Source organism: Callithrix jacchus, chromosome 22 (assembly GCF_049354715.1).
Source record: "Callithrix jacchus isolate 240 chromosome 22, calJac240_pri, whole genome shotgun sequence".
In the NCBI taxonomy this organism is placed as follows: Eukaryota; Metazoa; Chordata; class Mammalia; order Primates; family Cebidae; genus Callithrix; species Callithrix jacchus.
In genome coordinates this window covers 36,107,501-36,128,470 of record NC_133523.1, presented here as the reverse complement: position 1 = coordinate 36,128,470, position 20,970 = coordinate 36,107,501, and the positions used below count along the sequence as shown (strand labels likewise).

Here is a 20,970-nt window from a genome sequence, read left to right as displayed (position 1 = left end):
GGGGTCCGCCTTTCCTGGACTGGACGGGGCGGACCTGGTGTCTCCTTTAGGGAAGTTTATTACGAAGCATAACAAAATATTCTCCATCCCTCTAGGTTCTCGTTTTAGGTATGGCATCTAGGTGCATCGTCAAGAGGCGTGTGTTTAGACCCGAAATTAAGTACACATCAAGAGGTACATCTAGATGTTCTCCACAGCCACTCTACCCCCGTGCCGCCCTCCCCATCCCGCACCCACCCCCACAGCCACCACAGCTCTCCTTTCAATCCTGCCAGACGTATCCCAGAAAACCCAAACAAAGCAGCACAGGCCGTCAAAGCCAAAGGGTTTATTACAGGTACATACAGTGTGCGCCCGCCACACCGCCGCACACTCCCGGGCCTCAGCGGCTTCTCCAGGCGGCCATGGGGGCTGCCCACAACCCGGTCCCCGACTCCCCAAGGAGGTGCTCCAGCCAGAAGCATGCAGGGGGAGGGCTTCCCCTCGCCCCTCCCCTCATGTAGTGGCATTTACAACTGGGGGGGGGGAGAGGAAGACAGTTTTGAGCTTTGACGCCCCTCCCATTAAAAGCCTTCGCGGATGCGGGGCGGGGGAGGAGGAGATCGACGTTTTGCAAAAATAAACTAAGTCAGGAATTAACCGCATGGCTCTGAGGCGGCAGAGTGCAGAGGTTAGGGCCCCTTCACTCCCCCCTCCCAGACAGAGATCAAGGCAGCATTGGAAGTGAGGTAAAGGCGGGGAGGGGGTGTCCCCTCCCTACCCCCTAGCACCCTGGATGGTCCAGGGGACCTCACCAGCGCCCCCGTGCCCATCCCTAGGGCGGAAAGGGGGGCAGGATTTATCGCCCCCACCACCCCAGCTTCTTGGGGCAGGATCTGCAGATAGGGGCAGGGGGCTTGGCTCAACTGGCCCCCTGCCCACCCCCATCAAGCTCAGTTATTGCATAAAAATAAGGGAGCCCCAGCACCTGGGGTGGGGGTGGTGAGTGGGAAGGGGCCGAGATATGGCTATAGGGGCAGCGATCTCCCCACCAATTCTTGGGGTGCAGGAGAAGTCCCCTCCTTTCCAGTGCCCACCAGGTCACACGTCCTCAGTGTTGGGACTAGGGGCTCCCGCCCCTGTGGAAAAAAAAAGTGTCTTTGTGCCCACAGTGCGGAAAAAAGGGGCGACGAGATGTGTCAGGCCATGGGGGTGGGAAGTCACTTCCTGCGCCCGCTGGCCCTGCGGTCTCCGCCTTCCCTCTTGGGATTGCCCTCGTCTGTGGATGAAGTAGTGGGTAGTGTCTGGCTCCAGCGGGCGATCTCTGCGTGTTCCGCCACCGAGACAGCCACAGCCTCCAGCCAGCCATTCATCTCCTCCTGAGGGAAGAAACAGGGCACAGAGTCCGTATTTGGAAGAAAGAAGCTGGAATAATAGGTGAATCTCAGATCAGACTACCCTCTCTGAAATTCAGTTTTCTCATCTATGAAAAAGGGATGATGATGATGCAGTGACATAGCAATATGTGTCAGGCTCTGTTCCAAACACTTTAGTGGATTAATTCCCTTCAACTTGGGACTAAATATACTTCCTACTACAGAGATAAATGGCATAAACAATAACAATATGGGCCGGCACTACTAGAGCACTTGACATTTACCAGGCCCAGTGCTACATATCAATTTATCACGTACCAATTAAATGTGGAGCAATTTAATTCTCACAATAACCCTATTATAAGAAACTTTTTAATTTTTTTGAGACAGAGTCTTGCTTTGTCCCCCAGGCTGGAGTGCAGTGGCTCAATCTTGGCTCACTGCAACCTCCGTCTGCCAGGCTCAAGGGATACTCATGCCTCAGTCTCCCAAGTATCTGTGACTACAGGCGCATGCCACCATGCCTGGATACTTTTTGTATTTTTAGTAGAGATGGGTTAACCCTCTGCAATTCTGCACCTCCGGTCCTCTGCACTTGTAGTTCCCTCTTCCTAGAGACCCACCCCCTTCTGTGTTTGAGAGAGAATCTCACTCTGTCCCCCAGCCTGGAGTGCAGTAGCACAACCACGGCTCATTGTAGCCTTGACCTCCCTGGTTCAGGTGATCCTTCCACTTGGCCTCCCAAGTAGCTGGGACTACAGGCGTGTGACACAACCCTTGGCTAATTTATTATTATTATTATTTGTAGAGATGGGATCTCTCTGGGTTGCCCAGGCTGGTCTTGAACTCCTGGGCTCAGGCAGTCTTCTGCTTGGCCTCCCAAAATGCTGGGATTACAGGCATGAATCAAGATGCACGACCTGAATCACCCCCTTTTTTTTAGACCCCCGGCCTTATGAATCATTTCTTTTTTTTGAGACAGAATTTTGCTCTTGTTGCCCAAGCTGGAGTGCAGTGGCAGGATCTCGGGTCACTGCAACCTCTGCCTTCCAGTTTCAAGCAATTTTCCTACCTCAGCCTCCTGAGTAGCTGGGATTACAGGTGCCTGCCATCATGCCCAGCTAATTTTTGTATTTTCAGTAGAGACGGGAGTTCACCATGTTGGCCAGGCTGGTCTCGAACTCCTAACCTCATGATCCGCCCACCTCAGCCTTCCAAATTGCTGGGATTACAGCTATGAGCCACCACGCCTGGCTGAATCATTCCTTTGTAAGGCGAACTCTCTCCTATCTTTCCAGTCTCACCTGAATAGCCACGGCAAGGAGGCTGGACTTTGTCATCAGGAACTCCAGGCAGCCCTCCCTGAAGGCCTTCCCACTCTCCCCTGGGTTAGGAACCTCCTCTGGGCTCTCAGTGCCTGTGGGCTTTCCCATTACAGCCCTGATAACTTGGCCGTGCCTGTCCCTTCTCACAGCCCCATCACTCTGGGCCAGGAGCCAGCCAGCCAGGTCATTACTGACATCCACACAGAGGAAGGAAAGGACCAGCTCTCACCTCATCTTTTGCCTGGAGCAAAAATTCACTGCCATCCTGGGTCCTGCAGGAAGGGAAACAGGACTTGAGGGATCTGGGGAAGGGGCCCAACCCACCTGCCCACCAACTGTCCCCCAGGGAAGCCAGGGTCCCACTGGGAGGGGAAGCTGAGCCTTGGATCCCTCCCTCCTGCCCACTGGGGGGCTCACTGGAGCTTGAAGACATGCTTCTTTTTCTTGTAGTCACTAGCCACCTCGCTGGTGGCTTTGTGCAGGCTGAGCAGAGGCTCCCCGCCGTGTGTGCTCCCGGATGCCGGGCCCTTGGAGTCCTTGTAGAAGCCCAGTTCCCCCTTACTAAGCACACAGTATAGGCTCACCCACGACCTGGAGCGACAAGATGGGGCTCAAGGCAGAGCCGCAGCACTCTGTCTGAGGACTCTTCATTAACATCCTCATGGGCTGAATATGCCTGAGCTTTCCTACCACTGGACCTTTGTGCCCTAGTTGGGCCATATGCCTAAAATGCTCTTATTTATGGTTGTGGCTGCCCTGAGGGGAGCATCTAAGTCTCTCGGTACCAAGCCTTTGCCCAGGCTGGGGTTTCCCTTCCTTATCCCCTCCCATACTGGATTTCCTGAAGGTAAGACTTAAGCTGTCTCCTCCATAAGCCTTTGCTCCACTCATTTCTCCCCATTCATGGAGCTTCCTCAAGGAAGGTCGATTGGTCTATTGTCTGGAATAAGGAATTCCTGTCTCTCCAGCCATCCAAAGCCCCGATCCAGGAGAAATCCCTTCAAGAACAAGATATACTAGGTGCCCTTGTTTATTACTACCTTGGCATTAGGTACGAAAAAGAAAGACCACCTATAGATTCCACCAGCAAAATCTGAATCTGTCCTGCCCGCTTCACATCTTGAGTCTAGCCCTCACTCCATTATTGGCTGGTGCTACCCCTTTTTGGCTCCACTTGTCCCCAGATTCTGCCTCTCAGTTGGACAAAAAGAGGTTGGACTAGCAGGAGCTGGACTCCAAGAGCAGGCACATCATGACTAGACCCTCATTTGGAACACCTGCAAGAGATTACTCCCCGCTCCCAACCCCTACCCTCATTAGTTTGGGCTCTGCCCCTTTTCGGACCCTCCCCCAGTTTGAAACTTCAAGGGTGGACCCACCCCACTCATTGGTTGGATGACCTCTCAAGGCTCCACGACAAGCCATTGAAACCTTCTCAGCTAGACTCCTCCCTGTTTGCTATTTAGCTAGTCAACTCCTGGGTTGGTTGCTAAGAGATTAGATTCCAATTTACTCACTCTCAGGACATTTTCCTGCAGTTCCCACCTAAGCTCCACCCGTCAGCCATTAGATGCACTAACCTTAGGTCTTGCCCCCTCCTGTTCATTGGTTGGAATTATCAAAGTTGAACCCCACCCCTCCTCTGGCCCCACCTACCACCCCACCGGTTGGAGGGCCTGAAGTTGAGCCACACCCCCTCCTCAGTCCCACATCTCCACTTATTGGACACCCTGAACCTGAGACCCGCCTTCCAAAGCCCCGCCCACACGCTCACCGGTTGGACGACTTGCGGTTAGCGTCGAGCTCGCGCTTGCGCAGTAGGAAGCCCTCGTGCTGCACTGTGTGAGTGGGCGGTGGCGGAGGCGCGGGGGCGGAGCCGCCCTGGGCCGGGGCGGAGCGCGAGCGCCGGCTTCCCCCGCCCTCACCACCCTCTCTGGGCCGCGGCCGCCGTCGCGGCTTGGGCCGGTCCCGCGCCCGGGGCCGGTCCGGCCGAGGTGTCCGCTCGGGCGGCTCAAGCCCGTTGGGCAGGCGGCCAGGGGGAAGCTCGCGTGGCTGAGGCAGCGACGGCTGTGTGAAGGGAGGGGGAAGAGGGGTGCTGTCCATGGAGGGGGTGTGGGGGTCATCTGTTTGGGGGAGCTCATGGGTCTGGGGTCCCATCCGTCTGCAGGGCCATCTGTCTTGGAGGCGCGTATGGGAGGACCTCAGGGTTGGAGGCCCAATTCTTAGGGCCCCACGGGTCTTGGAAGTGGGGCCCTAAACTCATTGGTTTGGAATCCCTCTCGGTGGTGGGAAGAGGCGGCCAGATCTCCGGAGGTGGGGGTGCAAGCAGGGCGTGTCCCTGCTGTCTGCAGGAGGAATCTGGGGCTTCCTGCTGTGTGTGGCAATGAAGAAATTTGGGACCCCACTGGGCTGAAGAAATACGGAGTACAGGACAGATGTGGGAAGAGTCTGTGTGTGTGTGTGTGTGTGTGTGTGTGTGTGTGGAGGGGGAGTAGAGGTCTCTTAGGTAGGCGCCTCATCTTTCTAAGGGGGACATATTCAGGTTCTGGGGGCCCTGAGAGTCCATGCTATCTCCGCAGGGTCCAGTTAGGGGATGGGTCCAGCCAGGGATAGGCACTGGCTGTTTCTGAGATCCTACTTCCTGCTCTGAAAAAGGGGTTCCCATATCCCCACCCATCCAAGGCTCAACTTACCCCAGCAGGCAGCCCTGGGCCTGCCTCTTTCTCCTGCAGCTGTTCCACAATGTCAGCCAGGGTGGCCTTCCTGGGGGGTGGGGGACAAAGACCCAATGGAACCAGGGTTCCTTCTCTCACGGACCTGCCTGGGTGGGCAGAGGAGCCTCCACTCCTTAGCTGGAAATACCAGGCCCCTGCCCATTTCTGTAGCTGTTTCTCTGAGATGCTCACCTTCGGTACCACAGGTGTTTGGGACATGTCTGCAGAATGGAGAACCAAACCTCTCTCCCCATTAATTTTTTTTTTTTTTTGAAACAGAGTCTTGCTCTGTTGCCGGAGTGCAGTGCTGTGCTGCACAGTCTCAGCTCACTGCAACCTCCACCTCCTGTGTTCAAGCGATTCTCCTGCCTCAGCCTCCCAAGTAGCTGACACTACAGGCATGCATCACCACACCGACTAATTTTTGTATTTTTAGTAGGGACAGGGTTTTGCTTTGTTGGCCAGGTTGGTCTCAAACATCTAACCTCAAGTGATCCACCTGCCTGGCCTCCCAAAGTGCTGAGATTACAGGCATGAGCCAACACCCCCGGCTGCCCCTTTGAATTTTAAGCAGCACAAAGAACAACTTGCAAATGTTGCCTTTCTCCACCTACCCCTGAGGCTCGAGTCCCCTGGATCGCTCCCATTCCAGCCCAGATAATTCGGGGTCATCACTGATGACAAGCCTGTTTTCCCCAATTGACTGTGAGTCTCTAAAGTCAGGGATGGGACTGATTCAGTCACCGCTCAACTCAGCACATGCCAGGCAGAGTGGGCACTTGGCAAATGTTTATGAAGTGCGGAATGTAAAAGGAGTCAAGAAGTCTTTGTCTCCTGCCGGGGGCAGTGGCTCAAGCCTGTAATCCCAGCACTTTGGGAGGCCGAGGCGGGTGGATCACGAGGTCAACAGATCAAGACCATCCTGGTCAACATGGTGAAACCCCGTCTCTACTAAAAATACAAAAAATTAGCTGGGCTTGGTGGCGTGTGCCTGTAATCCCAGCTACTCAGGAGGCTGAGGCAGGAGAATTGCCTGAACCCAGGAGGCGGAGGTTGCGGTGAGCCGAGATCGCACCATTGCACTCCAGCCTGGGTAACAAGAGTAAAACTCCGTCTCAAAAAAAAAAAAAAAGCAGTCTTTGTCTCCTGACCAAAGGCCTGTCTCTGGAGACACACAGGGATGATTGGATGGGTTTGTGCAACACATGCTGGCCAAATGGATTCTGAAAGTCCTGGTTAGTTTAAGCTGAGTGACTTGCCCTCTTTGTTCCTCAGTTGCCCTAGCCACACAATGGAGAAGACAGCAGCTCCCACTTCATAAGGCTGCTAACAGAATTGTGATAAAGGGCCTCTTCTTCAATCAAGGACGTGAGGGTTCCATTAGCCCAGTGGACAAATTCAGGCACAGAGAGGACAAAAATCCTGCCTTGGGGCACCTGGGAGATTTGATGCAAGAGTCACAACCCAGGGGCCAAGAACCTGCGTCTGGAGGAAGGCACTCCGCCTTTTCTTTCAGCCTGAAGGGCTTCCCTTCCTGTGTAATAACGGATACATCGAGTCTCTTGCAGCCTCAGTTTACACCTCTGCAAAATGGGTACCGGGACGGTATCGCCTTCCTTGGGAAGTTCTGAGCCCTGAAGCCCCGTCAGTGGGCCTGTTAGGTTCTAGGAGCTCTCTGCCCGCCCCCTCACTTCCTGGTCACAGGCGGCGCCTCACCCCTTGACCAGGTCTCCTCTGATGGGCATCTCCTGTTCGCTGGACTCCTGCCGCTCCAAGCGCCGCTCACGCCGCTCGCGCCGTCGCTCCATCTGCTCGTAGCGGCCCAGGGTAAGGCTGTGTGCCGCCTCGTGCTCCGCTGACTCCTGCCGCTCCGGCCGCCGCCTCCGCGCAGCCTCCTCGGATTGATCAACCGACTCTTGCCTCTCGGGCCGCCGCCTCCTGGGCAGCTCCTCCGCGCGATCAGCTGACTCCTGGCGCTCCGGCCGTGGCCGGACCTGCTCCGCCACCACAGGGGCCACGGGGGTCGCGGGGGTCTCCGCCGCGTCCTCTGGTGCGGCCGGTGGGACTGCGGGCTCCACCCTCCCCGGGATCTCCGGCAGCCGGTCAATGCGCGGCTGGAGGCGCTCAGGCTTGAGCTCCTGGCGCACGTACCCCACCCGGGTCCGCACCTCGGCCGACAGCGTGTCCGAGGCCCGGCGGGCCAGGGGCTCCAAGCCCCTTTCATAACCCCCTGGCCGCAGCAGGGGCGCCGCCTTGGCCGCCAGTTCCGTGGGGTCCCCAAAGAACTTGCGCCCCAGCAGCGGGGTGGGCGGCTGCTTGCTCTGTTCCGCCTTGATTTTCTCGATCTAGGGATGGAGGGACCGGGTCAGGTTGGAAACGTGGGGCCCGGGGTTAAGGGGGAGGTCCGGGGAGGCGGCCTGGGTTTTCTGCCTCACCACCCAAGGGATCAGTTCCTTGAAAAAGCAAGGTGCCCAGGCCTGTGCGATGCTCTGCTCTCTGCCTAGAACTTAAAGCCTGCTCTCCAGCAAACACCTACTGCTCTTCTACCAACTGGCTGGATCACTTCTTTTAACTTGGCTAAATCCATTTCTCTGCGCCTTTCTGACTCCCATTCTTCCTTCCTTAATGTCCCCCTACCCAGGACTGTAAAACTTTTTTTTTTTTTTAAAGTATGTTGCCAAGGCTGGTCTTGAACTCCTGGGTTCAAATGATCCTCCTGCCTAGGCCTCTCAAAGAGAGTACAGGTGTGAGCCACCCCACCCAGACTTTAAGCCTTTTTTTTTTTTTTTTTTTTTTTTTGAGATGTAGTCTCACTCTGTTGCCTAGGCTGGAGTGCAGTGGCTCTGTCGCCCAGGCTGCAGTGGCATGATCTTGGCTCACTGCAACCTCCACCTCCCAGGTTCAAGCGATTCTCCTGCCTCAGCCTCCTGAGTAGCTGGGATTACAGGAGCCCACCACCATGCCCAGCTAATTTTTTGGAATTTTTAGTAGAGATGGGGTTTCACTGTGTTTGCCAGGCTGGTCTCGAACTCCTGACCTCATGATCTGCCTGCCTCGGTCTCCTAAAGTGCTGGGATTACAGGTGTGAGCCACCGTGCCCCACCTAAGACTTTTTTTTTTGAGACAGTCTTGCTCTGTTGCCCAGGCTGCAGTGCCACTGGCAAGATCATAGCACACTGCAGCCTCAAGCTCCAGGTCTCAAGGCTCAAGTGATCTTCTAGCCTCAGCCACCCCTCTGAGTAGCTGGGACTACAGGCCCATGCCATCATGTCTGGCTGTTTTTTCTTTATTTGCTTTTGTTTTTGTAGAGACGGTTTCTCGGTATGTTGCCAAGGCTGGTCTTGAACTCCTGGGTTCAAGTGATCCTCCTGCCTAGGCCTCTCAAAGAGAGTACAGGTGTGAGCCACCCCACCCAGACTTTAAGCCTTTTTTTTTTTTTTTTTTTTTTTTGAGATGGAGTCTCACTCTGTTGCCTAGGCTGGAGTGCAGTGGCACGATCTCGGCTCACTGCAACCTCTGCCTCCCAGGTTCAAGTGATTCTCCTGCCTCAGCCTCCCAAGTAGCTGGGATTACAGGCGTGCACCACCACGCCAAGCCAATTTTTGTATTTTTATTAGAGACGGGGTTTCACTATGTTGGCCAGGCTGGTCTCAAACTCCTGACCTCAAGTGATCTGCCCATCTTGGTCTCCCAAAGTGGTGGGATTACAGGCGTGAACCACCGCGCCTGGCCTGAGCCTTATTACTGCAGTCTCTTCACCTAATTCTTCAAGTCTCAGAATGGAATCCCCCAGGCCAGTTCCTCCTCCCTCTCCCCCATCCCAGGCACCAGCCCTCTGCTTATTCTTCCCCTATCACAACCCTGACACTCTGGGCTGTCACTGGTGACAGGTCTGTCCCTCTGCTCCACTGGGAGCCTAGCAAGGGTCTGTCTTGGCACTCAGACAACATAGGACTGACCACATGTCCAGGTGTGTCTGTGTCACATAGAGCCATGGGTGTGGGGGTCTTGGTGGGGGTCAGGGTAATGGGGCAGGATCTGGGGAGCTGACCGTGGTCAGGCGCCGCAGAGAGCTGAATCTCTCTTCCCAGGCTGCAGCCGCTTTTCGGAAGGCCTCGTGTCGCCGGATAAGCTGCTCCACCTCATCCACGCTGCTGCCCAGCTCCCGGCTCTGGAGAATTGGCTCCTGGGCTGTGAGCCAGGCATCAGCCACCACTGCCTCCTGGGCGAACTGGTGTACCTCCAGCACTGAGGAGGGGCATGCAGGGTCAGGATTGTGGAGCACCTGGGGCCCTTTCCGGGGCAATGGCTATTTCCCCTGGCATTCCACACCCCTCTGGCTTTCCATACCCCAGCACTGATCATCCTGGGGTCTGCAGGAATGGCAGAGGCTGGGGCTATTTCAGCGGGCATCATTCCTCCTTTCTGACTCCAGTCCTCCTTCCTTAATGTCCCCCCACCCAGGACTTTAAGACTTTTTCGGTGGGGGGAGATTCAATGGCAAGCCAGCCCCCCGTCCACCCTTCCAGGCCCTTATATTTGCTTCTGGAGACCCATAGATAGGGTGCAAGCATGCTCCTGTCACCCCTGGGCCTCACTGGACACGCTGGAGCATGTCCCTGTGCCCTTGAGCCACATGTGCCTGGCCCCCACTCACTCTGCTGCAGCCACTCCCAATGGCGGTCCCACTTTTCCGACACCTCCTCCTTCCTGGTTCCCAGCTTGTCCAGCTGTGCCTGGATCTGGGAGTGGCAGGTGGGTGGGAGGAAAGTCAGGGTGTGGAATGGCTTTCACCCCAATGTGCCCAGGTGGCAGGGGGAGCCCCCTCCCTGCTCCCCACCTCGTCAGCCATGGCACTTTTGTTGAGCAGCAGAGATCGCCCCAGCTCCTGACAGGCAGTCAGCTCAGGCACCCGCGCCTCCAGCTCAGTCTTCAGGCCCTGGTGGTAGTTGATGAGCACCTCCACTGATGACACATCCCTGCAGTGAGTGGCAGGCAGGGATCTGAGCCACGGGCAGCCTCCTCAGCCCGCCCACACATACAGCTCCTGGTGACCCCAAATCCTTGAGGCTGACATCCCACACCACCTTAAGACAACTATTTTTTCTTTTTTTTGAGATAGATTCTCTGTGGCCCAAGCTGGAGTGTGGTGGGGTGATCTCGGCTCACCGCAACCTCCTCCTCCCGAGCTTAAGCGATTCTCCTGCCTCAGCCACTTGAGTAACTAGGATTACAGGTGCCCGCCACTACACCCAGCTACTTTCTGCTTTTTCAGTAGAGACAGGGTTTTGCCGTGTTGCCCAGTCTGGTGTCAAACTCCTGACCTCAGATGATCTACCCGTCTCGGCCTCCCGAAGTTCTGGGATTACAGGCGTGAGCCACCGCACCCGGCTGAGACACCTGCCTTCGATGACCAAGCTCTGAGGGCTCATAGTTCACTAATTCAATGATTCAAACTTTCCAAGTTTCTAAAATTTCACCCTCTTGTCTAACCTTCTAGGATTCCAAGATCCAAACTTTCCTTTCTTTCTTTCTTTTTTTTTTTTTGAAATAGGGTCTCGCTCTATTGCCCAGGCTGTCACAGCTCACTGCAGCCTCAACCTCCTGGGCTCATGCAAGGATTCTTCTGCCTCAGCCTCCCAAGTAGCTGGGAGCACAGGTGCACCCATCATGCCCAGCTACCTGTTTATTTTCTGCAGAGGCAGGGACTTGTTATGTTGCCCAGGCTGGTCTCAAACCCCTGGGCTGAAGCGATCCACCTGCCTCGCCTCTCAAAGCTTGAGGTTGTGGGTGCAAGCCGCCACACCCAGCCAAGATCCACATTTTCTAACTTTTTCTAGCTATGCTTCTGAAGGTTCCGCTGGCCAATGATGTTAACTTCCCAAGTCTGTTCTCTCCAAAGCAGTAGCCACTAGACATGTGAGCACTTGAAATGCGGCCAGTCTGACTTTTGACGTGAAGTGTAAAATGCACACAAGATTTTGAGGAGTTTGTGTAAAAACTAATGTAAAATGTCTCATTAATAGTTGTTTTGTTTCTGAGATCGAGTTTTCCTCTTGTTGCTCAGGCTGGAGTGCAATGGCACGATCTCGGCTCACTGCAGCCTCGGCCTCCTGGGTTCAAGCAATTCTCCTGCCTCAGTCTCCCAAAATAGTTGGGATTATGGCGCCTGCCACCAAGACTGGCTAATTTGTGTGTGTGTGTATTTTTAGTAGACATGGGTTTTTGCCACGTTGGCCAGGCTGGTCTCAAAGTCCTGGCCTCAGGTGATCTGCCTTCCTTGGCCTCCCGAAACGCCGAGATTACAGGTATGAGCCACTGCACCTGGCCACATTAATAATTTTAATATTGACTACATGTTGAGGTGATAATACTTTAGGCATGTCAGGTTAAATAAAAATGCATTACTAAAATTAATTTTCATTTGCTTTGTTAATATGGCCACAACAAAATTTTAAATGACATAAGTGGCTCACATTTGTGACTCACATTAAATAACTATTGGACAGCACCATTCTAAGCCATCATATGTCCAAAACAACTTCCAAGTTTCTGAAGGTTCCATCAATTGGCAATCGTAGCTTGATGCTATGGTTTGAATCTACCTCCTGTGCTCAAGCGATCCTGCTGCCTTAGCCTCCAGAGTAGCTGGGACTACAAGCAACGCACCACAAGGCCCAGCTAATTTTTATTTATTTATTTATTTTTAGACAGAGTCTTGCTCTGTCGCCCACCCTGGAGTGAAGTGGCATGATCATGGCTCACTGCAGCCTCAACCTCCTGGACTCAAGTGATCCTCCTTCCTCAGCCTCCCAAGTAGCTGGGACAACAGGCGTGCACACCACCATGCTTCACTAATTTTTTCCTTTTTTGTAGAGACGGGGGTATCACTATGTTGTGTCGGCTCACTGCGCTCAACCAATCCTCTTGCCTCGGTCTCCCAGTGTCGGGATTATAGGCATGAGTCCCTCGCCTGGCTAGATTGGTCAAATGTTGACGGTTGTTCTAGCCAAGTGTTTGTGATACGCATGTGGGTTACCTCTACTTCTGTGTATATTTAATTGTTCTTTTTTTTTTTTTTTTTGAGGAGCCTTGCTCTGTCACCCAGGCTGGGGTGCAGTGGCGCAATCTCGGCTCACTGCAACCTCTGCCTCTCAGGTTCAAGCAATTCTCCTGCCTCAGCCTCCCCAGTATCTGGGATTACAGGCGCCTGCCACCACACCCAGCTAATTTTTGCATTTTTAGTAGAGATGGGGTTTTGCCATTGTTGGCCAGGCTGGTCTCAAACTAATGACCTCAGGTGATCCACCTGCCTCAGCCTTCCAAAGTGCTGGGATCACAGGTGTGAGCCACCACACCTGGCCTTTTTTTCTCAAATGTACATATCACACCACTCTCTGCTCTGAACTCTCCCATGGCTCTCACTGTCCTCATAGAGAAGGCATGCTCCTCACCATGTGTGGCTTCCACACAGCCCCAGTGTCCCTCTGACCTCACTTCCTCTCACCCTACACACCCTCCCTCCCTCCCTTCATCCGGCCACAGTGATCTCTAGCTCTTCCTCACGCATGCCTAACTACAGCCCACCTCTCGGCTCCTGCATCTGTGGGTCCCTCCACCTAGAAAACTCTTCCCCTCAAACTTTAGCTGCCTCACCCATCACTTCATTCAGGTCTCCAGTCAAATCGAACACACATCCTCAGAGAGACCTTGCCAGCTCTCATTCTTTTCCTATGTATATATATTTATCTTTCTTTCTTTCTGCCTCCCCTCCCTCCCTCCCTCCCTTCTTTTTTTTTTTTTTTTTTTTTTTTGAGATGGAGTTTTGCTCTTTACCCAGGCTGGAGTGCAATGGCGCGATCTCGGCTCACCACAACCTCTGCCTCCTGGGTTCAGGCAACTCTCCTGCCTCAGCCTCCCGAGTAGCTGGGACTACAGGCACACGCCACCATGCCCAACTGATTTTTTGTATTTTTAGTAGAGACGGGGTTTCACCATGTTGACCAGGATGGTCTCGATCTCTTGACCTCGTGATCCACCTGCCTCGGCCTCCCTAAGTGCTGGGATTACAGGCTTGAGCCACCGCGCCCGGCCTTTCTTTTCTTTTCCTTTCTCTTTTTCTTCTTTCATTTCCTTTTCCTTCCTTCCTTCTTTCATTTCTTTCTTTCCTTTCTCTTTGACAGAGTTTTGCTCCTGTCACCCAGGCTGGAGTGCACTGGTGCAGTCTTGGCTCACTGCAACCTCCACCTCTCAGGTTTAAGCAATTCTCATGCCTCAGCCTTCCGAGTAGCTGAGGTTACAGGCACACACCACCAAGCTTGGCTAATTTTTGTATTTCTAGTAGAGATGGGGTTTCACCATGTTGGCTAGGCTGATCTCAAACTCCTGACCTCAGGTGATCTGCCTGCCTTGGCCTCCCAAAGTGCTGGGATTACAAGCATGAGTCTCTGTGCCCGGCCCCATACTATATTTCAGAAAGTAGTAAGTGCTATGAGAACATAAACTGTCTCAGGGTAAGGGCTTGGCCTTGCTCGCCACGTGGCACACCAAATGCATTTAATACATGTTTGCTGAGTAAATGAATGCAGGCTCCAGGCTCTGCCTTCACAGAAACAACGCCAGGTGTCCCTGATTCTCCAGGTCCTTTTCTTCCTGGCCACACCGTAAGACTAAACTTCCAGCCTAGGACAGATGTGGTGGCTCACGCCTGTAATCCCAACACTTTGAGAGGCCGAGGCAGGTGGATCACTTGAGGCCAGGAGTTCGAGACCAGACTGGCCAGCATGGTGAAACCCCATCTCTACTAAAAATTCAAAACTACGCAGACATGGTGGTGGGCGCCTGTAGTCCCAGCTACTTGGGAGGCAGAGGCAGGAGAATCGCTTAAACCTGGGAAATGGAGGTTGTAGTGACCTGAGATCATGCCACTGTACTCCAGCCTGGATGAAGGAGCGAGACTCCATCTCAAAAAAAAAAAAAAAAAAAATAGTTTGCAGCCTTCCTGGCTGACAGGTTGGGCCACTGGGCTGGCAGTATGTGGGTGCCAGCTTTGTCTCTAAAACCTCCCGTGTGATCCTCCTGCTGTCTTCTCACATCTGCAGTGGGACGCAGAGGGTCCAGCATGTGATTCTCAGGGAAGCACAACGGAAGGACCCTGGCTCCCATTCACCGGGGGACAGGCTTCTGCCGGACACTCACAGCCAACCACTATGTGAGCAATAAGCCAATGCCTACTAAGTGAGGCCACTGAGATGCTGGAATTATTACCATTCTTCACCCACCCTGATAAATACAGTCCCACACCTCCCCTGTCCATCCTGTCTTTAGCCTGTTCCATGAAGTGACATCCCATGGAGAGGGTAATCATGGGCAACTGGGAAGGATAGGGGACAGAAAAACAATGCCCAGTCTCTAATGCCAGGCCTAAAAAGAGGTCTGAATACACATGAGGCACCTAGACCCGTGCCTGGCACACAGAGGTGCCACATGGATATTGGCTATTGTCATTCCATTGGGAAAGGGGCTCTCAATGGGATGGGGATGGCTGGGGGAGGCCGCCAGAGGCGGGTAGGAAGCTCGAGGAGGGAGGAGGGGCACCTGGGCTTGTCGGCCGCCCCAATCTGGCTGGCGATGCCATCCATCCAGGAGAGCAGGTCGCGGACTTGGCTGTGGAAGCGCAGGGCATCTGCTGTGGAGCTGACGTGCAGACGGGCATCCTCACAGGCGGACAGCAGCTCTTTCCAACCCTGCAGCACCTCCTGCTCCCGGCTAGCGATGGCCTCGGCGTGTTCACCTGCATACACCGTCCGCAGCTGGGCCGCCCCCTCCTGAAGCTGCCGCACCTGAGGGGGATGCCAGGTCGGGTGCCAGTCCTCCGCAGGGCCCAGGCTGTGCCCTCCCTCCCCCCACCTGCTCAAGTGCAGAACCTCAACATATAAGGAGCCTCACACTGTGATCCCACAACCAGGCTCCTGTCATATCTGCTGTCTGATTTCTCTTTGACTTACCTAAGTTCCAACTTCTTTCAGCCTGCTGCCTGATTTCTTTTGGTCTCAGAGCTCCTTCTCTACTGGGTCTGTCACCTATTTTTTCAGGCAGGCCTACCTCTACCTTGGGTCTTTCTTTTCTTTTTTTTGAGATGGAGTTTCGCTCTTGTGACGCAGGCTGGAGTGCAATGGCACGATCTCGGCTCACCGCAACCTCTGCCTCCTGGGTTCAGGCAATTCTCCTGCCTCAGCCTCCCGAACTGGGATTACAGGCATGCGCCATCATGCCCAGCTAATTTTTTTTTTTTTTTTTTTGTATTTTTAGTAGAGACGGGGTTTCACCATGTTGACCAGGATGGTCTCAATTTCTTGACCTCGCGATCCACCCACCTCGGCCCCCCAAGTGCTGGGATTACAGGCATGAGCCACCGCGCCGTCCTATATATATATATTTTAATACAGAGTCTCACTATGTTGCTCAGGCTTGTCTTGAACTCCTGGGCTCAGGCAGTCCTCCCACCTTGGCCTCCCAAAGTGCTGAGACTACAAGCATGAGCCACCGCACTCAGCCTGCTGCTCACTCTGTTGGTTCAATCACCTGATTTCTTCTGATGTGACCTCCTCATCTCTAACAGATCCACAACCTGTTGGTATCAATCTCTCAGCCTGATTTCTAAGTCATCTGTAGGATTTATAAAAATAATTGGGCAGGGAGCAATATATGATCCCTATAATCCCACCACTCTGGGAGGCTGAGGCAGGCAGAAATCTTGAGGTCCGGAATTCAAGCCCAATGTGGCCAACATGGTTAAACTCCATCTCTACTAAAAATATGAAAATTAGCCAGGCATGGTGGCTCGCATCTGTAGTCTCAGCTACTCAGGAAGCTGGGGTGGGAGAATCACTTGACCTCGGGAGGTGGAGGCTGCAGTGAGCTGAGATTATACCACTACACTCCAGCCTGGGTGACAGAGCAAGACTCCATCTCAATAATAATAATAATAATAATAATTGCCAGCTAGGTACCGTAGCTCATGCCTGTGATCCCAGCACTTTGGGAGGCCAAGATGGGTGGATCACCTGAGATAAGGAGTTCAAGACCAGCCTGGCCAACATGGTGAAACCCCACCTCTACTAAAAATACAAAAATTAGCTGGGCGTGGTGGTGTGTGCCCATAATCCCAGCTACTCGGAAGGCTGAGGCAGGACAATCGCTTAAACCTGCAGTGAGCCTGGATCGTGCCACTGCATTCCAGCCTGGGTGATAGAATGAGACTCTGTCTCAAAAAAAGAAAAAGAAAAAATCTTGCCCAACTTCTGCTTCCCATTAGACCTCCACCCGGTTTCTCTCAGTCCTGCTGCCTGAGTCATAGTAGGCCTGCAGCTTCATTTCCACCCAACTGCTCAGATCCACCTCCCAATTCTGGCCTGACCCTCTGCCTAACTTCTAATAGCTCCATTGCCTTTTCCATTAAATCCACCCCCATCAGATTACTTTCAGAAAAGTCACACGATTTCTATCAGAGACTTGTCTAATTTCTGCCTGCGCTACAGCCAAATTGCTCTTATCCTTCTCAAAATTCGCTTTAGATCCTCGACCTGGATTTAGGTGAAATTCACTTTGCAGTTTTCAGAGAACCACTGCCCAATCTCTATAGGAACCTGTTTATTGTTGGGGTTTTTTTTTTGTTTCTGTTTTTCTGTTGTTTTGAGACAAAGTGTTGCTCTTACCTAGGCTGGAGTGCAATGGTGAGATCTCGGCTCACTGCAACCTCCGCCTCCCAAGTCTCCCAAGTAGCTGGGATAACAGGCATGTGCTATCATGCCTGGCTCATTTTTGTATTTTTAGTAGAGATGGGGTTTCTCCATATTGGTCAGCCTGGTCTTGAACTCCTGACCTCAGGTGATCTGCCCACCTCTGTCTCCCAAAGTGCTAGGATTACAGGTGTGAGCCACTGCGCTGGCCCATCAGTCCATTTTCTATCTGCTCCATGATCTAATTTCTTCCTGTTCTGTAGTCTGCTTTCTGTCTGTCCCACTGCCTAATTTTGACCTGCTCCACAGCCTGGTTTTTGCCCACCCTGCTGCCCACAGCTGTCCGGGCCCTCCCACCTGCCCCACCTGGGACACGAGGAGCTGCAAGTCATGCTCAAAGGCTCTCAGGGTCCGCTGCATGGAGCTGGCGCTGGGTCTCGGCTCAGGCGGGGTGGTCAGGCGGGGTAGCCGCCTCCGCTTCTCCTCAATCTGTCCCTGAAGCTCTCTGGCATCACTGAAGAACTTATGCAGCTCCCGAGAGGCGGCCAGCAGCTGGGCCCTTGTGCCCATGAGCTCCAGCAGCTCAGCCCAGGCCTCGTTCAGCCCGTCCTTCCACTCGGCCATGGTGGCCGCTGCTGTATGGCCACACTCGATCAGCTCATCCACCATCTGGTTCACAGCTGCCAGCCGCTCCCGCCCTGCCGTGCCTGTCTCATTGGCGAACTCTGAGAATTTTTCCTGCAGCACCTGCCATGAGGAAGTGGTGGGCGGGGGGGGGGGTGGTGCAGGTACAGCAAAGTGAGCAAAGGGGCAGCATACACCAGCCCCCTCCAGCCTACAGTTTTTTTTTTCTTTTTGAGACAGAGTCTTGCTCTGTCACCCAGGTTGGAGGGCAGTGGCACAATATCTGCTCGCTGCACCCTTCACCTCCCCAGTTCAAGTGATTCTCCTGTGTCAGACTCCAAATAGCTAGGACTATAGGCATGTGCCACCACGCCCAGATAATTTTTCTGTATTTTTAGTAGAGACAGGGTTTCACCATGTTGGCCTGGCTGGTCTCAAACTCCTGACCTCAAGTGATCCCCTTGCCTCGACTTCCCAAAGTGCTGGGATTATAGGCGTGAGCCACCACATGGTAACAGAGTCTACCATTTTGTGGTAGGTAAGAGTAATGACAATCATCATCATCATCATCATCAAAGATATCTAACACCCATCAAACCCCCAGCAATAATGGTAACAATGACAATGAGTGCTAAGCTGATAATAATAACACTGTGTGAGGCGCTGTGTGCGCCAACCAGGGTCCTCAGAGCTATTAACTCACCTGTCTCACCACAGAGCTATGAGGTGGGTGCTATTACTATCATACTACAAATAGGGAAACTGAGGCCCAGAGAACCTTAGTGGTAGCTCTTGGTATCACTTTTTAAATTTTGAGATGGAGTCTTGTGCTTAAAAAAAAAAAAAAAAAAGGAGATGAAGTCTCACTCTGTCACCAGGCTGGAGTGCAGTGGCATGATCTCGGCTCACAGCAACCTCCACCTCCCGGATTCAAGCCATTCTTCTGCCTCAGCCTCCTGAGTAGCTGCGATTACAGGCGTGCGCCACCATGCCTGGCTGATTTTTGTATTTTTAGTAGAGACAAGTTTTCACCATATTCGCCAGGCTGGTCTCAAACTCCTGACCTCGTGATCCACCTGCCTCGGCCTCCCAAAGTGCTGGGATTACAGGCGTGAGCCACTGTGCCTGGCCAAGGTATCACTTATTACTAATGACACTCACCGAGACGTGCTCAAAGTCCTGGCCGAGTTCGGGGGAGCCAGCTACCACCTCCTTCTCGGCGATCCAGTGCTCAAGCTCGCCCACCTGGCGGCTGAGCTGGTACAGCCAGTACTGCTGCTCCAGGGCTACCCGGCGCTCCTCGCCCAGCTCCTTGAGTGCCACATACAGGCGGTCCACCTGAGACTGCCGCCGGCTGATCTGCTCGCTGATGGGGGACACAGAGGGGCAGGGATGGACCCCGAGACTTCTGGGGCAGAGTGTGAACCCCCTAAACCTCCTCCCCAGGACAGGGCTGTGTCTCCTTAGAATCTTCAGGCAAGGCTGTGTCCCCTGGACAAGGTTCTGTTTTCTTTTCTTTCTTCTTCTTTTTTGGAGACAGGGTCTTGCTCTGTTGCTCAGGCTGGAGTGCAGTGGTGCAATCACAACTCACTGCAGCCTCCACCTCCCGTGCTCAAGCAATCCTCCTAAGTGGGACCACAGGTGTGTGACTCCACACCTGCTGTTACATTTTTTATAAAGATGAGGTCTCACTATGTTCCCGCTGGTCTCAGACGATCCTCTTGCCTCAGCTTCCCAGAGTGTTGAGATTAGAGGATGAGCCACCACGCCTGGCCAGGACTCTGTTTCTGCAAGTCTTGGATTGAGACAGCCCCGCATCTCAGCATGCAGGCAAAGCTCTGCTTCCCTAGATGCATAAGCTCACCTCCATCAGCCTCACCCAGTTTCTATTTCTGTTTCATGCCCCTGCTATCCAGGAACCTGGGTGGGACTTGATTTCCAGCTTGGGTCCCCAGCCAATTCACCCCACCTCTATTCCCAATCTCTGGGCCCACTTGGACAGAAGCTGCTCCCTGTACCTCCTTTCAGATTTCACCCCTGGTCCAGGCCCAGAGCTCATCACCAGCCTCCACCAGGCAACATCACCCCACTGCACCAGGAGGTCTCAGGCCCTACGCCTATACCCAATCTCAGCACAGGCTTTTCTGTCCTCCCAGACACTGGGTAGAAAGAGGCCCTTGCCTGTCCTGAGCAAATTCTTCTCTATGCCAGTCCCAGACATCGCCTCCTCTTTTCTCCCCCCGCAAGGTCACCACCACTACACTCAAATCCGGGTACTCCTGGCCCCACCCTCTCAACCATCCCTGAGCCGTGTCCCCCCAATTCCTGCCTGCCCACTTGCCAAATCCCAGGGCTCCAGCACACAGCAAGGAGGACCTCTCCCACCCAATATCCAATTCCAGCGCTGCTTCAACTCCCAACAGCCAAGCTTCAGGTCCTGCAGGGCCATTCCTGTGGACCGGCTCTGCCCCCACGCCCACCTGTCCGGGTGTCCCATCTCCAGCAGCGCCCGGCACTGGCGCGACAGTTGCGCGATGCTTTCCTCGTAGTTCTCCACGCCTTGCTCCAGCTGCAGGTGTTTCTTCAGCAGCTGCAGAGTGCTCTGTTCATCCTGGGGGCACAAAGCGCCCACGATGAGGCGGCAGCGGCGGCCCCAGGCTCCAGCGCCTCCAGGCCCTCCGCACCCCCAGCCCGGGCGCACCTTGCCCTTGTCCTCACTCATCATGAGCAGCTCCTGCTCGCCGAGCCACGCCTCCACCTCTGCCACATCGAAGTAGTACTGCTCCACCTGGAAGGCGGCGTCCAGCGCCTGCTGCCGCCGCTCGGCCGCCTCCCGCAGTCCAGCCCAAGCACTCTGCAGCTGCTCAAGGCCCCGGCGCACGGCCTCTGCCTCCGGGCTGCGCAGCGACGCCAGAGCGCTCGCGCGCTCCAGCACCTCCTCCAGGCGCGGCCCGTGTGCCTGGATCTCCCGCCGCAGGCCCTGGGGACGGGAGGTGGGGGCGTGGGTGGAGAGGGCGCTTTCCGAGGCCCTGCAAGACCACAGGCTCCTCTGCTACCAGCACGGTCCACGGAGCAATTAACAAGCACCCCCAGTTCACTTACCACGTGCCAGGACCATGTAAGCATTTTGCTGATACCCTCTCATTCGTCATAACCCCATGCTACAGGTGGGAAAACAGGCACAGAGGGGTGAAGTACGGTGCCCAAGAAC

The 20,970-nt window shown here is 54.2% G+C and overlaps 1 protein-coding gene across 3 annotated transcripts in view; it reads right to left on the bottom strand.

The window, feature by feature from the left end:
* Positions 1-313: 313 nt before the first annotated feature.
* SPTBN4 (spectrin beta, non-erythrocytic 4) overlaps positions 314-20,970 on the bottom strand; it is a 105,693-nt gene continuing 85,036 nt past the window's right edge. For all 3 annotated transcript variants that reach the window (XM_078359702.1, XM_078359701.1, XM_078359700.1), the window contains exons 23-36: positions 20,461-20,739; positions 20,240-20,370; positions 18,921-19,125; positions 17,502-17,882; positions 14,992-15,236; positions 10,235-10,373; positions 10,052-10,136; positions 9,446-9,642; positions 7,111-7,739; positions 5,374-5,443; positions 4,455-4,747; positions 3,098-3,271; positions 2,910-2,952; positions 314-1,358 (exon numbers count right to left, since the gene is read on the bottom strand). In XM_078359702.1, the coding sequence (XP_078215828.1) occupies positions 1,200-1,358; positions 2,910-2,952; positions 3,098-3,271; positions 4,455-4,747; positions 5,374-5,443; positions 7,111-7,739; positions 9,446-9,642; positions 10,052-10,136; positions 10,235-10,373; positions 14,992-15,236; positions 17,502-17,882; positions 18,921-19,125; positions 20,240-20,370; positions 20,461-20,739 (3,030 nt within the window). In that variant the 3' untranslated portion in view covers positions 314-1,199. The remainder of the gene's footprint in view (positions 1,359-2,909; positions 2,953-3,097; positions 3,272-4,454; positions 4,748-5,373; positions 5,444-7,110; positions 7,740-9,445; positions 9,643-10,051; positions 10,137-10,234; positions 10,374-14,991; positions 15,237-17,501; positions 17,883-18,920; positions 19,126-20,239; positions 20,371-20,460; positions 20,740-20,970) is intronic.